General features: G+C 48.9%; 1 protein-coding gene across 4 annotated transcripts in view; it reads left to right on the top strand.

The window, feature by feature from the left end:
• LOC137439215 (huntingtin-interacting protein 1) overlaps positions 1-19,124 on the top strand; it is a 425,088-nt gene that overhangs the window by 37,373 nt on the left and 368,591 nt on the right. For all 4 annotated transcript variants that reach the window (XM_078768130.1, XM_078768129.1, XM_078768132.1 and 1 more), the window contains exons 2-3: positions 4,155-4,218; positions 4,493-4,635. In XM_078768130.1, coding sequence (XP_078624256.1) covers positions 4,155-4,218; positions 4,493-4,635 — 207 coding nt within the window. The remainder of the gene's footprint in view (positions 1-4,154; positions 4,219-4,492; positions 4,636-19,124) is intronic.

Genomic DNA, 19,124 nt, shown 5'->3' with positions numbered 1-19,124 from the left:
CCTACACGGGGCACCACACCAGTGACTCAGCCGAGCCAGTGACTACATGGGGCACCACACCAGTGACTCAGCCGAGCCTCCAGCAAATGGATCTCATATATTCAAAAGAGATAATGGAATGAAAACTGTTGCTGCACTTGCAGATGTTCAAGTTATCAAGCTTGGCGTCCCTCCCAAGGGTACTTTTCAAGAGCAGAGGATTTCAACATTTAATAGCTTTGAGAGTACATTTAATAGCTTTGAGAGTACATTTAATAGCTTTGCACACCCTTTGTTGTTGTCCCCCGTCGCACAGCGGATCGAAAGGGGGACGATGGCTTTCCCCTCCGTCCGTGTGTCCGTCCGTCCGTGCGTGCGTGCGGCGTCCGTGCGGGCGTGCGTGCGTGCGGGCATGCATGCGTGCATAAGCGAAAAGACCGCATTCGAATTTAGTGTGTGGGTGCAACCCACGTCAAAATCCAAGATGGCCGCCGCCATGTATGTCTGATGCCATGTATGTCTGAACCTTGTAACCTGCATATCTTGAAAAATAAGCGAAGTACCAACTTCTAATTTGGTGTGTGGGTGTATCTAGGCATAAGGACGAACGCTATTGAAAATTGGGTCGCCACGTCAAAATCCAAGATGGCCACCGCCATGTATGTTTGAACCTTGTGAGATGAATATCTTGAAAAATAAGCGAAGTACCAACTTCTAATTTGGTGTGGGTGTATCTAGGCATAAGGAAGAACGTTATTGAAAATTGGGTCGCCATGTCAAAATCCAAGATGGCCGCCGCCATGTATTCCCGAACCTTGTGAGATGAATATCTTGACAAATAAGCGAAGTACCAACTTCTAATTTGGTGTGTGGGTGTATTTCGCCATAAGGAAGAACGCTATTGAAAATTGGGTTTCCACGTCAAAATTCAAGATGGCCGCCACCATATATATGTCTGAACCTTGTGAGCGAAATATCTCGAAAAATAAGCGAAGTACCAACTTCTAATCTGGTGTGTGGGTGTATCTAGGCACACGGAAGAACGCTGTTTAAAATTGGGTCGCCACGTCAAAATCCAAGATGGCCGCCGCCATGTATGTCAATCTTGTGAGAAGAATATCTTGAAAGATAAGCGAAGTACCAACTTCTAATTTGGTGTGTGGGTGTATCTCGGCATAAGGAAGACCGCTATTGTAAAGTGGGTCGCCACGTCAAAATCCAGGACGTCCACCACCATATATATGTCTGAACCTTGTGAGCGAAATATCTTGAAAAATAAGCGAAGTACCTTCTGGTGTGGGGGTGCATCTAGGCATAAGGAAGAACGCTATTGAAAATTGGGTCGACTTGTCAAAATCCAAGATGGCCGCCTCCATGTTTGCCTGACCCTTGTGAGCGAAATATCATATCATAGCATGTTTTCTGCGTGTTCCACTTTGTTAACTCACATCACTTCCCCGACGGGGGACCTTGGCGTAACGCTTGTTAACCTTGTCTTATGCTCACAGAGAAGCGTGTACAATGTAATTAGGAAACTATTCACAATTTCAATGTCTGACATGACTGTGGCATCCTGGTGTGTGTTGCCAAGGCAAGTGCTCGGTCCCTAGATGCCAAACAGACTGCTACTTTGATTGATAACGCTCTATTTCTGTTTGATGCGTCGTTATCGATGGCAACAATGCTGCTGTGTGATGGCGGCTTTTTCTGTGCCAGTCCGCGTGGCTTTTTCTGTGCCAGTCCGCGTGGCTTTTTCTGTGTCAGTCCGCGTTGCTTTTTCTGTGTCAGTCCGCGCGGCTTTTTCTGTGTCAGTCCGCGCGGCTTTTTCTGTGCAAGTCCGCGCGGCTTTTTCTGTGTCAGTCCGCGCGGCTTTTTCTGTGTCAGTCCGCGCGGCTTTTTCTGTGCAAGTCCGCACGGCTTTCTCTGTGCCAGTCCACGTGGCTTTTTCTGTGTCAGTCCACGCGGCTTTTTCTGTGCAAGTCCGCACGGCTTTCTCTGTGCCAGTCCGCGTGGCTTTTTCTGTGTCAGTCCGCGCGGCTTTTTCTGTGCCAGTCCACGTGGCTTTTTCTGTGTCAGTCCACGTGGCTTTTTCTGTGCCAGTCCGCGTGGCTTTTTCTGTGTCAGTCCGCGCGGCTTTTTCTGTGCCAGTCCGCGTGGCTTTTTCTATGCCAGTCCGGGCGGCTTTTTCTGCCAGTCCACGCTGAGAAATGCCAAGCGGTGAGAAAACTATATTTTTGTTTTAAGAACACGTCACATCTGAAGAGTTAGTGGTTGCTGTATGAGTGAAAGTCGAGTGGAACTGGAATGATGAAGCAGACATTGTGCTTTACACTTAATGAAACGAGAGGGAAAATAACATATTCAAAAAGTGATATGTGGGTCATCGGGCCAAGCACGTTTCGCACATCGGCCTTGATTAAATTAGGCCTTGGCCTACCAAGAGTATAAGAGCTCCAAAACGGAAGTATAAATTAGAGCAGAGGAGACATTGAACCGAGAAGAGGAAATGGTGATGAGATGAAGAAACCAAGCAAAAACACACCAATGCTGTGCCACCAATGCACACACATGATAACGACATTGCGCTCCGGCGTGCTTAACCCTGCCATCTGTCCTGCTTCGATTTTTGGGAAATTTTATGGTTTCACTTTTGAGCTTTGAGACTTTTACTATTTAAATAAAAAAATCGACGCCTTCCTGAATTGATTTTCCTGAAGTCCTTGATTTGGTGAGATTTCAATGTTCACATCCAAAGGTGATGTTCACTGGTTTAAATATTTTTTTTTTGGCCATTGATGACTTTATGTGCCATTGATGTACTTTTGGTGAATGTATGATGGTGTACTTTAGATCACTGTATGGTGTGCGTTAGATCACTGTATGGTGTGCGTTAGATCACTGTATGGTGTACTTTAGATCACTGTATGGTGTGCGTTAGATCACTTTATGGGGTACCTTAGATCACTGTATGGTGTGCTTTACATCACTGTATGGTGTGCTTTACATCACTGTATGGTGTGCTTTACATCACTGTATGGTGTGCTTTAGATCACTTTATGCTGTGCCTTAGATCACTGTATGGTGTGCTTTACATCACTGTATGGTGTGCTTTACATCACTGTATTGTGTGCTTTACATCACTGTATGGTGTGCTTTACATCACTATGGTGTGCATTAGATCACTTTATGGTGTGCCTTAGATCACTGTATGGTGAGCTTTAGATCACTGTATGGTGTGCGTTAGATCACTGCATGGTGTGCGTTATATCACTGTATGGTGAACCTAAGATTAATGTATGGTGTGCTTTACATCACTGTATGGTGTGCGTTAGATTACTGCATGGTGTGCGTTAGATTACTGCATGGTGTGCGTTAGATCACTGTATGGTGTACCTTAGATTAATGTATGGTGTGCTTTACATCACTGTATGGTGTGCTTTATTGTAAGCAAAGTCTAGGCTCATGGAGGAGCTAGAACACGGAGCAATTCCAGGACATCACATAGAATAACAAAGGGTGATGGAGGTGGGGATAACGCATGAGGAAGAATTAGATTAAGGTAGGGGAGGTGGGGCAGGTTGAAAAAGCCGTGTACAGGTACAGAGTGGAGTGATTTCTCAACCATATGACATCAGTGTTTTGAATGAAGTGCTGTGATAAAATCACTGATTTCTGTATTTTTATGATTATTATCAAGGCAAGTATCGGTATGCAAAGTGATTGTAATAAATGTAATTGTGTTGTAATTTGTCTTTAGGAAACCTGTTGTTTTTGCAGATAAATATCCATAGCCGATAACAGCAAATCGTCTGATCAAAGGAAATTGTTCATCTGTCCAGCTTGTCCATCCTGTGTCGGTTTATCCAACATTCTTGTCCCGATGACTCCTTTGTGCTCCAGAGCTAGTGCGTCAATCGCTAATCGCTTATTGTTTGGAATTTTAGGATTTTTCATGACTTTTTGCTCTCTTATTTCCATAAAGATTGTTGGCTAAGAGAAACTGGATTCTCCACCAGCCTGTTTTAACTTTTCGATCATTACTCCATGTGCAAGAATTTCTGTAACCTTGAAACTTTGCCTGTGGTCAATACAAGCTGTGTTCTCTAGTTTGCCTGTAAATTATTACTATCTTTCTCAAACACACCCTCACCCCCTACTTCCATGCTGTGTTGAAGAACGTGAGCATAAACAAGGCCATCAACAGCCAGGAGGTTCCTGTGAAGGAGAAGCACGCGAGGGATATCCTTTTGAAAGTCGGGGGTTAAGGGGTCATCGATATCCACATGCATCCTCGGTAGACAATTCTCACATTGGTGTTTGAAATATGTTGATATAGGCATGGAAAAGTGGTGCTCTGAATAAGAAACATCACTATGCAACGAACATTAATTTTCCCAAAATTGCCCGATACCTGGGCTCCTCAAAGTGGCCTAGTCGAAATTGCACAAGACTAAGGTAAGTCACTTAAAAGACCGAGTATTTCCGGCAATTGTTGATGCCTTGACAGTATCACTGTGTATCCTTGGGACATACCAGGAGAAAGGGGCTCAAACCTTCTGGGCTGTGGCCAGTCGTCTTCCTCTCACCAGCAATGCCGTGCTCAACTGGAAGTTCTGTCACGTGTTCCACAAACTCCTCCGTGATGGACATCCTTACGTAAGCTCGTTTTACATCGACACCGACCTCCTTTCCTGTCGGCGTCATGTCTGTCCACTCCCTGTCCCCTATCCCCCATCTCCCTGCCTGCTTACACAATTTCTTGTCTATCTCCTTTCTTTGACTTCTCACTATTTTCATTTTTACCCACCAGTATCAGTTTATTTTTATTTTTTTTTCCCCTTTTCTTTCCTGTTCAGTTCTATAGCCTGGTGTTGGCTTGGAGGTTAGGGTGCTGGCTTGGGATTCCTAGAATCCTGGGTTCGAATCCTGGTCGATCGCTGAATTAACACCAGGGGGGTTGACTCAGCCTCTCATCCTTCTGAGGTCGGCAAATTGAGTACCAGCTCACTGGTAATTCCCTGTGTGTTGGAAAAGGCGACCAACAGGGTTGGTGGCAGGAAGGGCATCCGGCTGTAAAACATTGCTTCAAAAAGGGGACCAAGGTGCCTGAAAAAGGCGAACCCCTGCTCTGTGGGGAAAAATGGCCTCGAAAGGTGGTTCTCCTTCTTTCTCTCCTGTTCAGTTCTATCCAAACATTTTCCTCGACTTTATTGCAGTCGATATTTACTTGAAAGGCAAACGAGAGCAAACCATCCAGTAGGGGGTAAGGGGACATGAACACACAGAAGTCATACATCAGAACTGAGCATTAATCGAATTGCTGCTGGTATATGAAATTGAGCGGGATAAAACACCGGTGGAAGTTGTTTTCAGTGATGAAGGAATCTGAGCAGCTGTGACGATCTGCATGGAGGTAAACATTTGATTTGGCGTCATTTGTTGGGAAGCAAAATGACGACTGCTTTCATTACCAGAGGGGTGGCCTTGAGCAGTAACCCTCCAGCTGGAATGCGGCACGAAGATGTGATGTAGCGGATTGGTATGCAGCCGGACAGTATTATGGCTTTTATGGGGAGAATCATATTGAAGTGTCTTCCATGCTTATTAAACCGGAATGAAGTGAAGCATTTGCATTCGCACACCTACGCACACCTTTCACACACATTTATGCTTGGAATTGGGATTTGAGATTTCATTGCTTGATTTTGTAACATTCCTTTAACACGTACCCTCTTCCTTCACTGTGCATTCTTCTTGCTCTCATCACCTCCCAACCATCCTTCTCCATTCTCCTTTCCAGTCCCCTTAATTTTTATAAGTAATAACCCATTAATCCTCTTCATTTTCAAAATAAATTTTCCCCATTAACCCCACCGTCTGCGAAGGCTTTTCCTTAAAGTACATATCAACATTAGTAATATCATATCAATAATATTCAACATATCAACATATCAATGATAATATTAAATAAAAATAAATAAATATATATATACAGACTTGGCATTTAATATGGAATATTTTTTTTCTGGCGGTGAACTTACTTTTCAAGATGACTTAGAACCAAAAGTTCATTGGAATTATGTTGAAATTATTCTAGATTTTGTTAATGTGACCTTTAAAAGAAACAAAAACCACATTTGACATTTCGAAACAAATAAATTGATCCTTGAAAGTGATGTAAACTGATATCGAACTAAATTCATGGACAGTACTGTGTTAAACTTCTGTACGTTTTCCAGAAGTATCTCTTTATTTTGCACATTAGCAAAATTTTTTTTTAACAAAAACAAAAGTTAAATTACGACTGGGATTACGGACAGTAAAATTACAGTTCAGTACTTCGTGTAACCCCCACGAGCATTCAGGAGAACATGTACACGTTGAGGCATGCTGTTCACGAGATTTGCCAAGGTTTGGACAGGAATCGCTTGCCATGCAGTGACAATAGCCTGCTGCAATTCACGCACAGTGGTCGGCTGCTGGTCCAAGTGGTCGATTTGACGCGTTAATTCTGCCCACAAGTTCTCTATCGGATTCATATCCGGGGACATGGCAGGCCACTCCATATGCTCTACACCACGGTCAGCAAGAAAGTGTTGGATCACGCGAGCACGATGAGGCCGTGCATTGTCATCTTGGAAGACAAAGTTTCCTCGAAAGGCTGCACGAGCAAATGGAAGCAATGTTTCTTCCAGAATGGCCCTGTACTTGAACTGGTTCAGGTTTCTATTCAGAACAACCAGGTCAGTTTTGCCCCCTGCATGAAAAGCAGCCCAAACGGTCACCCCACCACCTCCAGCTTGGACTCTTGGCACTATACAATCTTTATTCTAGGCTTCATGCACTTGTCTGCGCACTCGGACGTGGCCATCTTGACGATAGACCAGAAATCTAGACTCGTCACTGAAGATCACGTGATTCCAGTGTCCTGGCTGCCATTGACGGTGCTCTCTGGCCCACTGCATTCGGCGCTGGCGGTGTTGTCTGGTCAGGCGTGGCTTTCTCAGGGGATGTCTGGCACGATAGCCTGCTTGAACCAGTCGTTGGTTGACTTGCCTTCTGGATACAGGCACATTTGTCAGTTGCTGCCACTCAGCCCTAAGCCGATTAGCTGACTTGGTACGGCCATTGCGGACTAACCGGTGCAGCTGGCGATCATCCCTCCTTGTGGTTCTGCGGGGACGTCCTGGCCTCGGTATTGGAGTAGGGACACCCCTCTGAGCATTTCGTTTCAGGATCTTTGACACCTGACCTTGAGTGATGCCATACTGCTGAGCAATAGCACGCTGTTTCATGCCGTAATTTCGTAAAGCCACCACTCCATGACAAACAGCATTGTCGAGTTGACGGACCATCTCCAGAGGAAGCGGCAATAACTTTTGGAGACGTGCAGAAGTTGTTTTCCACTAATACAGAATGCAACAACCCTTGTATACCCGACTGTGAAGCAAATCATCAAATGCACCTGTCAGTACATTTTGCCACGCCACCTGTGATATAATCCTGTTGTTGACTTCTTGCTGCGACAGACAATCAGTGACATGGTTTTTTTAACAAATAAATCACCAAAGTGTAAAAGAAACTCACCAGATTGATATACTGAGTTAAGAAAGTAAACCCGTCAAGAAAAAAAAAATTCCATATTAAATGCCAAGTCTATATATATACATATTTATAAAAAAATGAAATATCAACATCAATTATACAATTAAATAAATAAAAAATAATAAATAATAAATAATATCAACATATCAATAATAATATGAAATAAAAAAATGAAAAATAAAAAATATATATTTATAAAAAAATTAAATATCAACACATCAATAATACAATTAAATAATTAAAAAATAGTAAATAATAAATAATATCAACATATCAATAATATTCAAGTGCATAACATGTAAATAAAGGAACTTGTTGGAGTTTTACTTAATTTGGGCATTCTTGTAGATTTCTAATCCTACCTTAATTTAGTTTGTTGTTTTGTTTCGTGGAGGTTGTTGTCCTCCCCTCCCCCCACCCACTCACGCAAATGCTTATGATACAAATGTAACTCCTCCAAGGGAATGCCTGGAAGTATTTGCTACTCCATGGTTGTCACAGCTGCTCACTTTCTTGTATTCCTCCAATGTATCGACTTGCAGGTTGTTTTACCTTTTCCGCAGATGGCAATGAGCTTTTGTTGTTCCTGGTAGAAGGTTCTGTTTGTTCCTGAACCTGTATGACTCTGCACCAGCACCTGTCAGCATTATTTTGCCAGCGAGTTGTTGTTTTCTGCAAGTTTAGTCAGTTCTGCCAGCCATTTGAACAGCTCTTTATGCCTACATCATCATTCTGCCTCACTTCCTTGTTGCGGAGGTTAGAGTGGAAGGGGTAGTCGTTGCTGTTGTTCGGTCATGCAGTTCATGGTAAGTTGCTGAGGTCTTGATCAGTGATTGTATATCTGTCTTTTGATTGTGATGTCTGTGAAAGCATCTCATCAAAAGGTGAATTTGCCAACTACGTCTGTTACTTCCATGTTCCATGTTGCAAGCAACAACCATGTTCATCCCAAACCCCCCCCCCCCCCCCCCCAAAACCCCAAAACAACTGTAACGAGAACGGTGCTCGGTAGAGTGCATACCTCCGCTGAATAGTTTTTGTATCCACTGATAGGCCGGGATCTGCACCTGAACCTGAACTCCGGATCTGCACCTGAACCAAAATCCAATCGGCTTGTTTTTGTCACCTGCCCAACTCATCCACCAAGTTTTGTCATAATTCGTCAACAACCTTTTGAAATACCGTGTTATATATAGTTTTGGCCTCACCTCTCAATAGTGAAGAATCAGTTAAAAAATTGAAGAACTCTCGTATCTGTATCCGGATTCAGATCTTCACCAAAGTCCAATACATTTGTCCTTGTCAGTTGTCACAATCCCAATCTGTCCACCAAGTTTCGTCCGAATTTGTCCATAACTCTTTGAGATATAGTGCTAGGTATCGTTTTTTGGCCTCGTCACTCAATGGTGAAGAATCACTTAAAAAATTCTAGTATCGGGATCTTCACCAAAGTCCAATGAATTCGTCAAACTGGTACCATTTGGGTCACGAGGCGAATGTTATTACGAATTTTGGTTGTGGACAAAAAAGTCTGGCATCATGTCAACCCATTCATCCTCAACGGGAATATTCCATCATCACCATGGATTATTATCAAAACTGAGGAAGTTCACCGACGCACTTCCCGTATGGAAAGCCAGAAGAAATTCCCGGTCAGGTCTGCATTCTGTGAGCCGGACTTCGCTCTTTCGGGTGTTTCGTGATGATAAACTTGCAGGTTTTGGTGAAATGATTAAGGTGAGCTTCTGTGTACCTTATCTCACAGCAGGAATTTGTGACGCCGGACGGAATGGCCTTTTGATGTCGTTCTCCACACGAAGTTGCACTGCCAGTTGTGAAGTTTTAACAGGAATAGGGTATTGTGTTTCATTCTTCCTTGTGCTTTATTGTCCAATATGTGCAGCGTTAAATCCATCGAGACGTTTTCCATCATCCCACCGCCGCGTTGCATTCACCACAATGATTTGTGGAGAACGTCGCAAGAAGGAAACGACCTGCAGTGCTTTATAGGTCACCACACCGTTGGTATAATTTAAAATGTAATCAAATCTTCATACATATTAGATCCATTGGTTTAAGAAAGCTTACTAAATACCGACCATTTTCACAGAAGTCATTAATTGTGATTGAAAATCGAGGGGACATGAATCGGACATTGCAGTGACTGTACCATGGGCGGTTTCATTTGAGTGGTCAATTTAAAAATACTGAAACGAAATTAATTGGTTTTTTTACGCATTAATTAATTTTCGATTGCACACGTGCACAGCTTCAATGAAATGTAATTCTTTTTTACAGTTTGTCCCCTATTTTCCACTGACTTGCTTATTGCTGGTGCACTCGAACAAAAAAAAAAAGGTGTTGGCTTAGCGGTTAGGGTGCCGGCTTGGGATCCTAGGATCCTGGGTTTGAATCCCGGTTGATCGCTGAATTAATGCCAGGGGGGTTGACTCAGCCTGTCATCCTTCCGAGGTCGGCAAATTGAGTACCGGCTTGCTGGGATGAATGATCCCGGTGTGTACCCCGGTTTAGAATAGGTACACCGTATCCCTGCGCATCGTAAGAGCGTGACCAAGGGTTGGTGTCAGGAAGGGCATCCGGCCATAAAAACATTGCCTCAAACAGGGAACCATGATTGTCATGGGGCCCGCAAGGCTAACCCCCGCTTTAGCGGGGAAAATGGCCTTAAAACGATCATTCATTCATTCATTCATTCATTCACTCGAACAGTGGGATCAGGTGTATGAACTGCTCACCGACAGGGAACCTTTGCCGAGGTTCAGGTTGGTGTCATAATTTTTATTTTTCCATCTCGACAAGACACACACACAAACACACCTACCTTACTTATTTTTGATGGCTCCATTAAAGCTGCATATTGTGTCTTTGCGGTTGTTTCTGTTTCATACATAATTTTAACACATGGGCTAAGGCTCGTAATAGAGCTCACACACACACACACACACACCACACACACACACACACACACACACACACACACACACACACACACACACGAACGAGACAAACACTTAACGCATCCACTGAGCTTGGGGGAAGTGCCCTCACTTCCCAGAATACTCTGGGTACCAGTGACGTCATAACAATGGCGCCGCTTTTCTCAGCGTATTCAGCAGAGCATTTCCTCAAGAGGAATTTCCTCCTCCTGTTGTGGAATCAAACTCAGACCGCTTGCAAGAAATGAGGCTTTATTGAACTATTTCTCATACCATTCCTACAACACATGAATGCAGATTATTAGTTCCATGAAAGGCAATCAAAGCATACATCTCTTTCTAGTTCCTTGCAAGCAAACATTTACGTACCTGTTAAATCTCAGTAGTCTACAGCGCTGGGATACAGTACGCCACCCATCGCGCACTGAATGGACACAGTTTATATAAGCTCCCTCAAGGTCATCCCTTGACGCGGACCGTCTCTTCACTCAGCTCGAGACATTACAACATATTTCACCACACCTCCCCATGGATGCCAACTCAAAGGGATTGTACGTGCTCAATCATTTTGAAGCAAGGAAGCAGCACGTACCAATTTAAAAGTCTTTTGTATGACTTGAAATGGCCCAAGCCGGATTGGTGTTTTTTAGGAGACACCATCTCCTTACTGGATGGCCGTTGGCTCCCAAAGACAGCTCATCCGCCCTTTGCCAGGTGTTGTTTTTGGTCCTGGCAGGATGTCACCGTCGCCCTCCCCACTGATAAAGCCAGTTAGGGGTGTCGGATTAGTCGCCGCCAACCCGATCATGCGGCAGGTGGCACTGGTTTACATGTTAACAGTGGCAGTCCCAAAAGACTGACCTGATCTTAAGAAAATAATCCCCATATTTTCGGTTTCGACTTCCTCTAACAACACCATCTCCCACAATTAATACATCACCACCTCTGGATTTACCTCCTGCCTCAGAACTTTTCCCATCTATTTATTGTGAAGCTGTTTATATTCCCCAGCAGCTTATCGTGTTATCCACCAATGGAGAAAAACAATTTATCATCTCAGCTCTCCACCATTTTTTGATAATACAAATCACAACTCACTCAGTGGGAGAATAACTAATAAAGTATAGTCAGGTTCACTATGTTTTTTCGTTCAAAATCATGGTAGATTAGCAAACCGATACATTTTTGGAAACGTTATTACATGGAAAATCTGAAAATCAATGTTTACATTTGCCAATTCCGACCAATTCGATTCGACCAATTCGACCAATTCGACCAATCGACCAATTCCATTCGACCAATCGCTCCGATCGACCATTCGACCAATTCGATCGATTCGATTCGATTCATCGACCATTCGACCAATTCGATTTGCCAATCAATTTGACCGACCTTTGCTTGTGTGGAACGGACTGTGAAAACGATGCGGACTATATTGTCGGATACGACACACAGGACGGTGATGACGAACTCTAAATGGCATATTCTGTAATCGTGTATGTTTGATGCCATTGACTGCCTGTGTATATTTTGTCATTGACTGCCTGTGTAGATGTGAAGTTATACTGACCGCATGTGTATACATGATTTTGCTGACTGCCTGTGTATGTTTGGTGATATGAATTATTGTGACACATTTTGATGTTATTAACTGCCGGTACAAAATGATAACATGTATTTGATTATGCAACTTATCGCGAATATAAAGACAGTATTTTGCAATTCAAAACCTTTGATTCGCGTCTTACCATTCCCCATAGCACTAATTTCATACTTTCATTGGATTCCTTGTCCCTGAAAATATAGGTTTAGTGTATTTTAAAAAGTTTTTAGGGTAATTAGAGGCAGAAATAGAACAAAATATGTATTTTACAGTGGCCATTTTGAAAATCCAAAATGGCCGCCATACAGGTATCTCTCCAAATGTAAACATTGATTTTTAGTTTCCTTATGCTATAACCTTTCCAAAAATGTATAGGTTTGCTAATCTACCATGATTTTGAACGAAATATAATTTATTGACATAGTGAACCTGACTAGTACCATCCAGGCAGGGAATTCGACCACAGTACCAGCATACAATGGTGAAGGAGCTGGGGCTCCCACGTCGATCGGAAGAATGGACGCGACAAAAAGCTGGAATTCATCCGAGTTGCTTTAATCAAACCAAACACTCAGGCACTCTGAAAAACCCGTTTATCGGGCAGCAATATATATACATATTATCCCGGAGCGTTTGCCCAGGAAAAGCGAGAGGGGGCGTGGCCCAGCGTCCTGGCTGCGGCCTGGCAAGTTGAGGGCGAGCCTGCCCGGGCATGCCCGGGCGTCCCGACCGAGGCCTGGCAAGTTGAGCGCGGGCCTGCCCGGGCGTCCTGGACGAGCCCGGCATGGTGATCGCTCCGCGTCCTTGATAGGTGCAAGGCGATTGTGAAAACCCAGCGGTAGCCGCTACACACGTCCCCCCAGAATCGACTTGCACCGGCAGGGTCAATTTGAGGGGGGTCCTGATGACCCGGCCGAAGCGACCCCTGGCGGGTCGTGGGAGGGGGTCCGGTGTGGTGGTGGGCGGTCGAGTGGGGGGCACCGTGGACGGGGGGCGGCCTCGCCATGGCGGAAGGGCCACCCGTGGTGGGTGGTCGACGTCCACGTGCGCCGGCTTGAGGCGGTCCACCGCAATCCGGTCCGACCTGCCGCCGATGTCGATGACGAACGACTTGTCGTCCCGTCGCAGCACCCGGAAGGGCCCGTCGTACGGCGGCCGGAGTGGCCCCCGATGTGCGTCGTGACGCACAAAAACATACTCCGCTGTGCGAAGTGCTGGGGGGACGTAGGACTGGGGGTCACCGTGGTGGGATGTTGGCACGGGGGCAAACCGTCGGGCGGCCTCCTGGAGGTCCGAGCGCTGGTGAGCTGCGGACCAGGGACTGGTAGCGTCGGGCACGAATTCGCCCGGGACGCGTAGTGCCTGGCCATAGACCAGCTCGGCGGTGGATGCCTGGAGGTCCTCCTTGGGGGCCGTGCGGAGGCCCAAAAGGACCCACGGCAGCCGGTCGGCCCAACCGCCGTCTTGAAGGCCGGCCATGAGCGCGGCCTTCATGGAGCGGTGGAATCGCTCGCACAACCCGTTTGCTTGGGGGTGGTAGGCCGTAGTACGGTGGAGCTTGACCCCCAGGTTGCGGGCGACCGCGCCCCACAGCTCGGAGGTGAACTGTGGTCCGCGGTCTGACGAGATGTCCGCCGGTGCGCCAAAGCGGGCGACCCAGGTGGCGATGAAAGCCTGCGCCACGTCGGCGGTGGTGGTGGAGACGAGGGGAACGGCCTCCGGCCACCTGGTGGTCCTGTCCACCATGGTGAGCAGGTGTGTGAACCCCCGTGACGGGGGGAGTGGGCCCACCAGATCCACGTTGACGTGGTCGAAACGTCGTTCGGGCACGGTGAAAGGTGCCAGCGGGGCCTGGGTGTGTCGGTGGACCTTGGCCCGTTGGCAGGCCGTGCAGGTGCTGGTCCAATCGCGGACGTCCCGACGAAGGCCGTGCCAGACGAATCGCGCCGACACCAGCTTCTGGGAAGCTTTCCGGCCCGGGTGGGAAAGGCCGTGGAGGGAGGCGAAGATGCGGCGTTGCCAGGTGACGGGCACGATGGGGCGAGGCTGGCCTTGGGAGACGTCGCAGAGCAGGACAGTGTCCGCGAAGGGGATGTCGGCCAGGCGGAGGCCCGTGTCCGCCGCCCGGAGGGCTTGCACCGTGGTGTCGGTGGTTTGGTCCGCCGCCATAAGCGCAAAGTCCACGCCCAGGTGGACCGCGTTCGCGCTGGCCCGGGAAAGACAGTCGGCCACGGCGTTGTTTTTGCCGGCGACGTGCCGGATGTCCGTGGTAAACTCCGACACGGCGGAGAGGTGGCGCTGTTGGCGGGCCGACCACGGCTCCGTGACCTTGGCCATGGCGTAAACCAACGGCTTGTGGTCGACGAACGCCGTGAAAGGTCGGCCCTCCAGGAGGTGGCAGAAATGGCGGACGGCCAGGTGTAGACCGAGGAGCTCCCGGTCAAACGTGCTGTATTTGAGCTCGTTCGGCCGGAGCTGCCGGCTGAAAAAAGCGAGTGGCAGCCAAACCCCGTTCACCCATTGCTCATGTACGGCGCCCACCGCGTAGTCGGAGGCATCCGTGGTGAGGGCAATGGGAGCATTGAGCACCGGGTGAGCGAGCAGTGTTGCGTCGGCGAGGGCCCGCTTTGAGCTTTGGAAGGCCGCATCCATTGCTGCGGACCAGGCGATGTCGTGCTTGGCCGGCTTGCCCCGGAGGGCTTCGTAGAGGGGCCGCATGAGTTGAGCAGCGCGGGGCACGAAGCGGTGATAAAAATTCACCATTCCCAGGAATTCCTGCAGGGCCTTTATGGTGCGGGGATGCGGGAACGTGGTGATGGCCTCGACCTTGGTTGGCAGCAGCACGGCCCCGTTCTTGGTGATGTGGTGGCCCAAAAAATCAACGGCCGTCGTGCCGAAGTGGCATTTGGCCGGGTTGACGATGAGGCCGTGCTCGCTGAGGCGCCCGAACAGTGTTCGGAGGTAGAGGAGGTGCTCGGCCCGGGACGTGCTGGCGATGAGGATGTCGTCCAGGTAAACGAAAAGGAATGGCAGGTCACGCAGCACGCCGCCCATCAAGCGCTGGAACGCCTGAGCCGCGTTCTTGAGACCAAACGGCATCCGCAAGAATTCGAATAAGCCGAACGGCGTGATGACTGCCGTTTTAGGGACGTCGGCCGCCCTGACAGGTACCTGGTGATATCCCTGTATGAGATCAATTTTCGAAAAAATGACCCGTCCCGCCAGACGGGCGGAGAAGTCTTGGATATGCGGGATCGGGTACCTGTCGGGGGTGGTAGCGTCATTGAGACGGCGGTAGTCGCCACACGGGCGCCATCCACCCCCCGGCTTTGGCACGATGTGCAGTGGCGAGGCCCACGCGCTATCGGAGCGCCGCACGATGCCGAGGTGCTCCAACGCGTAGAATTCGGCCTTCGCCACGGCGAGCTTGGCTGGGTCGAGGCGGCGGGCCCTGGCGTAGACCAGCGGGCCCGTGGTTGGTATGTGGTGCTCAATCCCATGCCGTACTGCGACGGCCGAAAACGTCGGCCGCGTGAGGGCCGGGAACTTCGTGAGCAGGCGAGCAAACTCGTTCGCCGCCGGGATGGCGCATGCCAGCTCGGTCGGCGCGGAGCTGCTCAATGTGCATACCAGGGAGCTGAAGGTTTCGGCGTTGATTAAACGACGCCGTTGGACGTCCACCAGCAGTCCGTGTGCGCAGAGGAAGTCGGCGCCTAGCAGAGCCATGGGCACGTTTGCTGTTACAAACGTCCAAGCAAAGCGTTGGCCGCCGAAGCAGAGGGTGACGTTGCGCGGGCCGCAGGTGCGGATGGTCGATCCGTTGGCCACAACCAAGGAGGGGCCGCAAACCGCGGACTGCCTGTCCTGGTCAGAGGCGGGTATGACGCTCAGTTGGGCGCCGGTGTCGCACAGGAAGCGCCGTCCGGACGCTTTATCCGTGATGAACAGTAAGTTGCCCGTGTGGCCGGCGCTCATGGCTGGTAATGAACGCCGGCCCGGCCGTTTCCCGGCCTGCCGAAGGTGCACGGGGGTCGGCATGTCCGGGCCTTCTGTCCGAACCTGGCATGATAGTAACACCACGCTTGGTCAGGTGGAGGCCCCGGTCGTCGTGCTGGAGGTGGTCGGCTCGGTGTAGCGGCCGCCAATTGCGTCGGCAGTTGGGTCGTCGACCGTGCCGGGTGCTCGGGCGCCATGGGTGTTGCGTCGGACGGCGGTGGGTCCCATGTCGCCGCTGCGATGCGCTGACCCGCGGCGGAGATCTTGTCGGCTTCTCTGGCAAGGGCCCGGGGATCTGTGATCGTCGTGCTTGCCAGGGCGAGGCGTACCGGGTTAGGCAGCTGACGGAGGAACAGCTCCCGGAACAGGAATGCCGGAGAGTGCTCGCCAAGCAGTGAAAGCATGTAGTCCATTCGCTCGGAAGGGCGCGTGTCGCCGAGCTCGGGCAGGTCGAGCAGGCGCCGTGCGCGTTCCGCCGATGGGAGGGCGAAAGCGTCGAGGAGAAGCTTCTTAATCGCGCCGTATTTGTCAGCGGCTGGCGGGCTCTCGAGGAGGCTCAGGGCGCGGGCCGCGGTGGCCGAACCGAGCGCTGCTACCACATGGTGGAAGCGGGTGTCGTCGGCCGTGATGCCTCGCAGGGCGAACAGGGAATCCGCCTGTGCGAACCAAACCGCCGCGTGAGCCTCCCAGAAGGTAGGCAGTTTAAGGGCGACTGCCGTGTCCATGTCGGTAGGTCACCAATGAAGGAGCTGGGGCTCCCACGTCGATCGGAAGAATGGACGCGACAAAAAGCTGGAATTCATCCGAGTTGCTTTAATCAAACCAAACACTCAGGCACTCTGAAAAACCCGTTTATCGGGCAGCAATATATATACATATTATCCCGGAGCGTTTGCCCAGGAAAGGCGAGAGGGGGCGTGGCCCAGCGTCCTGGCTGCGGCCTGGCAAGTTGAGGGCGACCCTGCCCGGGCATGCCCGGGCGTCCCGACCGAGGCCTGGCAAGTTGAGCGCGGGCCTGCCCGGGCGTCCTGGACGAGCCCGGCATGGTGATCGCTCCGCGTCCTTGATAGGTGCAAGGCGATTGTGAAAACCCAGCGGTAGCCGCTACAATGGCCTATTATTTTCAAGAGATATTCTAGGAGCTTCAACATTCACAATGTCAATGCAGATGGTACATTGGTACACTCAGATTCATGCAATCATCTGAAGGATTAAGGATCACTTTCCCCGCAATTTATTCACCGGCAGCACACCACCGCAGCATTTCCAGACACGTGCATTTATGGGCGATGTGTTGCAGGTTGTGGTGTTGCTTACTCGGTTTCCCGGAGGGTCACATGACAGGTAATGGTGATGGCAATTCGATTGGAGCCAATATTTGATTTCGATGCAAGCTTGTTCAATCCCTCCATTGCGTTAAACAACATGTTGCCACAGCTGGAAGCCAGATAGTTCTATCTGCACCATTATTGGAGTTGACTCGTTTAATGGTGCACCCTGTGACCGCTTGAAGCTTGAACAGGATGCGAGATTACATGCCTCTTACATTCTCTTTCAGCTTTGGGAATGGGTAGCACTCATACAGGCGTATGTCAGGCAAAGCACGGAGAGTGTTCGAGTGCCTGCCATTGCCATTCTGTCTTATCGGTTGTCATATTTGCAGCAGAATGCCACTGAGTGTCTGCAGGTCATTTGTGAGAATGGAACGGATGGACTTAAGCAAGAAGAGCATGGAGAGGATCTCATGCACTTCATGGTCGCGCAGAGTGATTGTCCTCTTGTGTTGTTATTCTGTCAACTTGGAATGCTACGACCATTTCATAACTGCCCTGTCTGGCAATGTTTGTTCTCGAGCAGACACGACAAGTCCTTGACAGGCTCTTTCTTGCATCACGACAATGTACCTTTTGAAGCACGAGCATTGCAGACTGTTCCTGTTTATTGAACTACGTACGTCACCGGGCACTGTTCATTACAGATCTGTGAAGAAATAATCAAACACTACTTGTTGTGTCTTGCTATAAACTGACACAATTTAAAGAAAACTTCACAACATCGTGCAAAATTTTAATTCGTGTAAAGTTAACGTCACAAATTGCAGACGACTTAGGATTCATGTTTATATGGCCCTTGTTTTGAAGAGATGACACAGTCCGTTATATTTACCAAACTGTAATTATTGGCTCCTTTTCATAAACACCCCCCTCTAAAAAAAAATGAGCAAGGTGTTTTCAACATTAAAATTCTTCCAGCACTTTCTTTTGCAGAGCCGATGAATATATTTGCTTTTATTACACTGCGGGACTTCTTTCAACACCTCAACAGCTAAAAGTATCTGTACCCTGCAGTTTTCGTTTTTCAGCCCTTTTCATTCCATATACAGTACTGTGCAAAAGTTTGGGTTATTCCAATAATATTGTTACGGTTTGTGACCTTTTTCTTCTTCCTTCCCCCACACCCCCCTGTGAGTTAGACCAAGTGGTTTGGTCCATGTGTACAAAGCCTATGATTGGCTGTGGGGCAGGGGAGTGGCCAGGAAGGTGATTCAGAGGAGTGAGTGGCCATTTTGGAGGAGGGCTTATGGCAGAGTGCTTTTTCGGGGGTTGTAGAGTGTCCAGCTGCAATCTCTCTACCTGAAGGGTGACGTTGATCGAACTCTTGCTGCCAACTACTGTTGGACCTGCCTTGGGGCCTACTACTGGGCCTGCCTTGGGGCCTACTCGTGGACTTGCCTACTCCTACCCTCTCGTGCTGGGCCTTCCACTGGGCCTGCCCTGGGGCCTACTGTTGGGCCTACCTTGGGGCCTACTCTTGGGCCTGCTGTGGGGCTTACTACTGGGCCTGCCCTGGGGCCTACTACGGGGCCTGCCCTGGGGCCTACTGTTGGACCTGCCTACTCTTGGACCGGCCTACTCCTGGACCGGCCTACTCCTGGACCGGCCTACTCCTGGACCGTACTACTCCTGGACCGGCCTACTCCTGGA

The sequence above is a fragment of the Myxine glutinosa genome, chromosome 14, assembly GCF_964187855.1.
Source record: "Myxine glutinosa chromosome 14, kmMyxGlut1.1, whole genome shotgun sequence".
Lineage (NCBI taxonomy): Eukaryota > Metazoa > Chordata > Myxini > Myxiniformes > Myxinidae > Myxine > Myxine glutinosa.
This window is presented reverse-complemented; position numbering and strand designations above follow the sequence as displayed.